Here is a 7,451-nt window from a genome sequence, read left to right as displayed (position 1 = left end):
AGGTCTTGCCCCAGGTCCTGTCCAACCATTGTGACCAGACCGAAATAATGGCCAACCTGGTTCTAGCACCAGGAAGCCGATCGCCCTCCATGGAAATACGCCATTGTCTCAGAGTCAAGACCCTCTCCTCACTCTTAATATCATTTAGAACATCCCGTTCGACCTCACCAAGCTCCCGCAGATCACAGAGCCGTTCATAAATGCGGCCCCTTTCCAGGGCCAGCAGCTGCCAGGGAATTTGTCTGGCAATTAAGGATGTCGCGTCAAAGGAGGTCGTTCGGTATAGGGATGTGCCGGATAGTGTATTTGCCGGATAACCGGATACCGGATAGTTGCCGGATATCCGGCACATCCCTAGTTCGGTAGGCCGCACACACGCGGATCACACCGGGCTTCTGAGCCGCACGAAACATGCTCGAACCCTTTCTGGACCCAGCAAGAGCCGCACACCAGATGGGCGCCGCGTAAAGTGCCACCGAAGAAAGCACGTTCATACACATGCGGTCTGCTGAAAGGGATCGATAAGTACGGTTAATTATTGTTATTATTAATTGGATTCGCGGTAGCAGAAATCTTTTATCATTTTATTAATTTACCTTTAACGTTGAGTTCTGTTAACGTTTGTTGTTGCCGGACGGCGGCACGTGTGAGTTCGTAGCTCATTTGGTTGGGCAAGTTGTGCCTGGCAATATGGACACTGGTATTTCTGGTTTTTTCCCGATGTGTTAACGACGTTGTTGTTTCTATCTTTCATTTTAATTTTTCCTGTAATTAAGACAATTGATTAGTAAGCGTATGTGTGGTTTTAAATTCTGTTTGAAATGTATATATTCTTAAATATATCCTAATATACAGGGTGTCTCATTTTTAATAATCCACGCAAATATCTTCAAAATATGAAAGATACGAAAAAACGTTTATAACACGCAAAATTTATATACACAAAAATTTTCAATAATTGGAGCACTATTGCAACAGCATATTCCTGAGACTAAATCAAGCAAAAAAGTCCTGTACTACTTTTCCCTCCGACAAACGCCGTGGTTATCGAAATACCATAAGCTAAACATTGAAAAAGTTATTATTTATCGAGTTATTATTATTATTATCATATTATAAAGTTTTTCTCGTCTTGCGTGAATTTTACGTACGAGTATGAGACGTTTCGTAGTGGCAGCTCGTCGTAACACTAGAGCAATTTAATTATGCGTATATTCTGCCAAGGTAATTTGCCAAAACGTTGCTGTTTCGCTGACTACAATTTAAAAATACATTATGCAAATATTTAACAATATTTGATAAAAGGTGTCGATTTATGCATATGCTATTCGAAATATGTACGAAATATACATTCTTTTATTTTTTAAATGGAATTTTATGGAATTATATATGTAATTCCAAGTTTTATCCAGACTTCGTTACATAATTTTCTAAATATTTTCCTATCGGGGCTTATCTCGTTAACCTCCTATTAATGAGATAAGCCCCGTGCGGTTTCTCGGTGTACGTGCGAAATATCACTGCGTGCGTGTGAGTTGAATACTCGCTAAAGTGAGATAGCAAAATTTCGATCATCATTTTTTACAATTAGCGAGTGTCGAGTCTCCTCGATAAATGTTCTTATCTTACTTCAGCATTCGCCTCACTCGCACGCAGCTCCACGTGCACGCCGAGAAATTACACGAACGTCCGCGCCCTACTCATTAAATTTATGAATAATCTATAAAAAGTTACAAACTACTGTGACGTTATCGTTTTAATTATAATTAGGATATTTATCTCATTTATTCCTATTTTATAGTTTCTTTGAAATGAAACGTGTTCTGTTACTTACTTCTTTTTTCGTACTATTTCTTTCTCTTACTATCTTTTCTCTTCTCTTTAAATTATTTTATTTTCTATTTATGAATTTACATATTAAATAAATATCAGAAATATATTTATTACGGTATAAGAACGTAAAAGATATTCTCAAATTTTCCTATAACTTACCTAGGTATTATACGTAGGTATTACACGTGCTCAAGGCTTAAAGGCTCGACGTCAAATGGCGTGCTTCCTGTTGCAAATGCAGTAAGGACACGAGCATGAGCTTGGCACTTACTGTAGAGAGGGTCTTCCTACTTCCTATTCTTATATTTTTTCTGAGGACAAGCCCTCAAACTCAAAGTCCCCAAACCCAGATAGCACACATACTTCTAGGAATATTCTTCTGGAGTGCAAATATTCTTAATTTCAGAATATTCCAATCAAATATTCTATAAATATATATATATATATTATTACAATTAGAAATCATATATTCATAATAAAGAAGAATATTTTTAGAATATTCGTCGGGAATGTCTTTAGAATATTTGTTCAGAATAATTTTTGAATATTCATCGAGTTTATATCCCACTAGGCATTACTACCGAATTTTAACGTATTACTAGGCATTGGTGTATATGATTTTGGTTAGTGATTTACTCCCTCCCCCCCCTCTGTTTCTGCCAACAATCTGGTGACAGCATTATTCACTGCCAGTACTGAAAAATCGAACGAGCCTCGGTCATTGCATGTGATTAGTGGTGCAACTGCAAAATATACGCTCAGAGCTTTTACATGTGCCTTTAAGGCTGGTATCCTGATGTAAAAATATAAGATGAAACAATGCGTATAAAACTACTTTTGGGGACAAATTGTTTATTGGATTTTGCTGCATTTAACTGCAATAATTTGCAGTATAGAGGTTTGGGATAAATTTCTGATTGGTCGTACGCATCTACAGGAATGTTACACCTTGTATTTTTACATCATGGTTGGTATTACATTTGTTATTCGACAAGTTTTTTCAGCGTGTTGATTGGTGGCAGGATAGGAAATATTTAGGGCCGGTATTCATAGATCTTGTATTCAAGACCGTCTTGCATTGATCTAAAGATGCTGTATGGAACAATTTCAATGGCTGCAACGAAGTATCTAAAGATGACCTTAAGACGTGAATACTGTAAAAGCCCTAAAGGCTTCCATGCATACTTTCCCTGAAACGTAATAATGGCTGGTCACGTCATTGGTTAAATCTTACTATTACGTTTGAAGGAAAGTGTGTGCGAAGGTCTTTACACAAAAGGACAATAGAAAAGCAACAGAAATAGGGTAAAATTCAGGCAATAGAAATATCCAAATTATAAAACTGAAACTACTAGACGCACAAATAACTTTACATTTCTTTGTGCGTTGACACTAGGGCCGAAGTAACTGTTACGCGCAGTTCTAGCTGCGAACAAACACCCTTACTTAATGCTCTTCCACACTAGGGGCGCGTTCAGAAACACCACCCGAGTGCTCCAGTGTATCATTTTATCTTTGTTTAACGTACGGTCGAAAAACTACACTCGTCAACGAAATGAACGCATAGATCATTGGGTATCAAAATTTCGCATACATTAAAATAAACAACTCCGGTAAAAATTGTCGTATTTGAAAACTTTTTTTATCTTAAAGAGCGAAGTCTGTACTTTAAACAGCTTTTGATAGATTTTGTATTTACTCATCATCACTCCCGTCGTCTTTTCAAAAATAAAGACGTGTTATGTACCTGAAAAATTATATAATTTGACGCATTCTACGGGGTAGAATAATTTTTTTATCAATCATATTCTTATTATTGGTTCGATTATTTAATCATATAATTGCATTTTTAATTTTTGTAGATGTTAATACAAAGTTAACAGCCGACAGGAATTCTTGTTGGGGAATTCCTGTGTTCTGTTTAATTAGGTCTCATCTCTCTGCGATCCCATTGATGGCAAGATCCAATGGAACGTTGGTGAACAGAACTATTTATTAAGACTACAATGTACCAATTTTAAATATTTATTTAATTATATTTTAAATCTATATGTGCTGATGAAGCACTGTGTGCAGAAACGCGTTCGCTATCCGATATCTTTAATTGTAATCTATATTTATTAGTAAAATATATCTATTATATATTAATACTGTCAACCGAATAGCTCGTTAAACTTGGCCTCCTTATTTACATGATTGTTATTGTCAAATATAATACGAGCGTTATTTTTTTAAATTGTAGAGAACTCGTGGATTTCTAGTCGTCAACAATCTCGTTTAATTTAAATTTGCAACGATCGAATGTGTATCCTGCAAGCACGATTGTTTACTCTTGGTTAATAGTAGTTAATAGTTAAAAAATTTGCCAGTTGACACAAAAATATATTTTTTGCTGTAACCTTTTCTTTAACACATTTATAAAATTGCAATTATTGGGTTGAGTCTTAAGTCATTTCGGTTTTTTTACTATGATATTTAAAGGCGATTTTTTTATACAGGGTGTCTTAAAAGTTCCTAGGTGATTTTAAAAATTGATAACTTTTGAAAAATTAATGTTTTGTAAATTTTTATTTCAGATTTAGAAACTAGAAACTTGGAAGTTTTTGTTATGGAGAAATTCACCATTGAACAAAGAGTCGCTATTGTCGAACTTTATTTTGAAAACCAAAGATCAATTATTCAGACCCAGAGAGCGTATCGCAGACGTTCGTTTCAATGTAAGAACTGCTCCCTCGGAGATGACTATACGTAATCTAATTACACGTTTTCGACAACGGGGGTCTATTGCCGACCTGCCTCGAGCAGGTAGACCACGTTCTGCCCGAACAGAACAGAATCCAGCAAGTACGCGACAGCGTGGAAGAAGATGTAGGGACATCGGTCAGACGACGTTCTTCTCAACTGAGCCTCTTCCGATTTCAACGTGAACTTCCTCGTCTAAGTTTCAGAATGCAATAAAAAAATCGCTTAAAATTACAGAAACTAATGAGATTTTTAAAGTTAATGTATGTCCACTAGTGATTTATTATAGTAAAATTATGTATTTGAAATATCGACTGTCTAATGCATTCTGTGGTTTTAAAACATTATATTAACATTATCAAACACGGTTACATATTATTTAGCTGCTCTTAATCTTGCGGAAGGTGAGATATAGATCAGCACTTAGTGGCGCCGTCAAGAAAGATTTCGGATTGAGAACCATTGGGATTAGAGTTTTTTTGCCTGGTACTACCTCGTATTTGCGCAAAATTGTAACGATCCCCAATTTTGTTTGTAAAAGTCCCATACGAGAACCTATGGAATAAATAACATATCGTGAGATGTCTCATAATATTTTAACAAATAAGAATAGCATTGTCTTAGTAAAAATTCTATTACAAAATTCAATGTATGCGACTTCCGACTAATTTCGCGATATCATAATTCAGATCGTAGATCTTATGTATGTAATTTATACGGATAGAGTTCATTCTCATTATTGTATGCGTAATAGATTACATAAGAATTCATGATTCATATAACTTATATAACTAATAGATCAAAAATATAAATGAATATTTTAGCTGCTTTATTCTTAAAATCATAGCTATATTAAGTTCATCTTTAATTCTCATTAACAATGATCTCACCTATGCATACGCGTGGGCCATCTCCAAATGGAAAATACACATTTGTTGGTCTATTACGTTTGTTCTCCTCGGTAAAACGCTCCGGGTCGAATTTGTGTGGATCAGGAAAGTATTCCGGGTCATAGTGCATGCCACATGAGATATAAATTTGCCATTGAGATATAAATCGGTGTGCCCTTTTCGGGCTTTAAATCGAAATTCGGCAACTTGTAGGTGTCCATTGTCACGCGATCTAGAAATGGCAATGGCGGATACATCCTCAAAGTTTCGGATACCACCATGTCTAGATACGGTAACGACCAGACCTGAAATAAGTATATTAAACTTGATAACACCAAATCCATTTCCGTCTTATTAAACTTATTTTTATACGCAAAACTTATGTGCGTTTACGTACCATGTCGTATGTGATTTTGCCGTCTGTTTCATCAAGCCCATCAAGAATTTCTTTTCTAAGTCTGTCTTGTATTTCGGGGTTCATTGCGATTTCGTACAAAGTGAAAGACATTGTCGACGAAGAGGTTTCAAAACCAGCTGTGAAGAAAATACTTGCTTGAGCTAGTAGATCGTCCCCGTCAAATTCTAAAATTTTAATTCTCATCTTTTCAAACTTTGAAAAATTTTTTTATTTACCATAACTAACTGTTATAGCTATTGGAATTATAGCTTAAATTTATTGGGTATATTAATTTTCTAAATGTAAATTAAAAAAATTTATGCATTAGCTTCATGAATCCTTTGCTTACTAAATCCTCCCATGTCCTGATCTCCGTAAGTGTTTCTGAGTTCAATAAGGGTGTCAATGAGATAATTTCTCTTTCCGCCAGACTTTACGCGTTGACTGATCGTCTCCCAAAAGACTTTACGTAGGAAGATAGAGCTCTCCTTAGCAAATGTTTTTGTTATACCGGTTATATTAATTATATGTGGAAGAAAAAACATTGCCAAGAACGCCAAAGCGTGAATAAAGTTGAAGTCAAAAATTAATTTGTCATGTCTTCGAAACTCGGCGTCTGGATTATTCAACGAATTCACGTTAAGTCTATAGGCAACAGTGCCGATTATGTCAGTAGTGAATTTAGCGATTAACTCCTTTATGTCCATTTCCTTTCCTTGATCTACCATCAATCATACTCTTATTATTGTTTCCATTATTAGTCGTAATGGCCTTTTTACTTTTTGTCCCTTTTGATGATACGTAATTAACTTCATAAACTCAGTACTTACCTCCCAATTTCAGCGATTCGAGATACGTATCTAGATCCTTTCCGCATTCCAGCATCAGTTCGAATATTTTCTTCATCTTGCCAGACGTAAAGAACGGCGTCAATTTCGTTCTCAAAATTTTCCAGGCTGGATTTTTCATAAGAAAGAGATTGGCAGAACCCAGACGATCATTTACTATATTAGGTGAGGCGTATCGGTCAGCGAAGTAATTGAAGTCCTTTACTAAAACCATTTTAACAAGCTGCCGATCGCGAATTAACAGAGCCGGTTTGTCTAATATGTAAAAGCCGATGTAAGGAGATTCCTTTCCTTGAATATAAAGTTCCTGCAGAAAATTTCCAGGAGATTTCTTTAGGAGTAGAGGGTCTGCGAAATTGCCCAAAAATGGTATCGGTGGAAGGGCTACTGAGACATCTCGTTTTTTCCAGTAGTTAAATTTGCGTGTCATATAAAGATAGGCAGGTATAATTAGAGTGGTCAGAAATATTATGCCATCTAGTCCCCAGTAAGCCGTTATGAGTGCCATTGTATACCCCTATAAAACATTTAACCAAGCATTAATTAAAGACGTATTATTTGTAAACACGTAATATTTTTATAAATTGGAATCTATATATTAATATTTAAATTAATATTTAACAAATTCGGTTATTGTTAAATTCATGGTCACACTGTTCGATGAAATACAAAACTCACAAACGTATCGAACGATAGTAACTTCTAGCAGTTGCAAGAACTAAATGGATATTTCTTTACGAG

General features: G+C 35.6%; 2 protein-coding genes across 3 annotated transcripts; both read right to left on the bottom strand.

Moving 5' to 3' along the window:
* Positions 1-4,824: 4,824 nt before the first annotated feature.
* LOC105560186 (cytochrome P450 6k1-like) lies at positions 4,825-5,992 on the bottom strand. 2 transcript variants are annotated; one of them, XM_012009072.1, is made up of 3 exons: positions 5,863-5,992; positions 5,466-5,770; positions 4,837-5,130 (listed from the first exon to the last, which is right to left on the bottom strand). In XM_012009072.1, exons 1-2 carry the CDS (start codon positions 5,971-5,973, stop codon positions 5,585-5,587), a joined length of 297 nt encoding a protein of 98 aa, XP_011864462.1. In that variant the 5' UTR covers positions 5,974-5,992; the 3' UTR covers positions 4,837-5,130; positions 5,466-5,584. The 2 variants fall into 2 exon arrangements, with proteins under 2 accessions (XP_011864461.1, XP_011864462.1); XM_012009071.1 differs by lacking the exon at positions 5,863-5,992 and having other exon boundaries at positions 4,825-5,130; positions 5,466-5,610.
* Positions 5,993-6,179: 187 nt separating this feature from the next.
* LOC105560192 (cytochrome P450 6k1-like) lies at positions 6,180-7,218 on the bottom strand. Its single transcript, XM_012009077.1, has 2 exons — positions 6,693-7,218; positions 6,180-6,583 (listed from the first exon to the last, which is right to left on the bottom strand). Exons 1-2 carry the CDS (start codon positions 7,216-7,218, stop codon positions 6,180-6,182), a joined length of 930 nt encoding a protein of 309 aa, XP_011864467.1.
* Positions 7,219-7,451: the final 233 nt, after the last annotated feature.

The sequence above is a fragment of the Vollenhovia emeryi genome, unplaced genomic scaffold (assembly GCF_000949405.1).
Source record: "Vollenhovia emeryi isolate VEMERY1.0 unplaced genomic scaffold, V.emery_V1.0 DF939239.1, whole genome shotgun sequence".
Classification (NCBI taxonomy): Eukaryota; Metazoa; Arthropoda; class Insecta; order Hymenoptera; family Formicidae; genus Vollenhovia; species Vollenhovia emeryi.
This window is presented reverse-complemented; position numbering and strand designations above follow the sequence as displayed.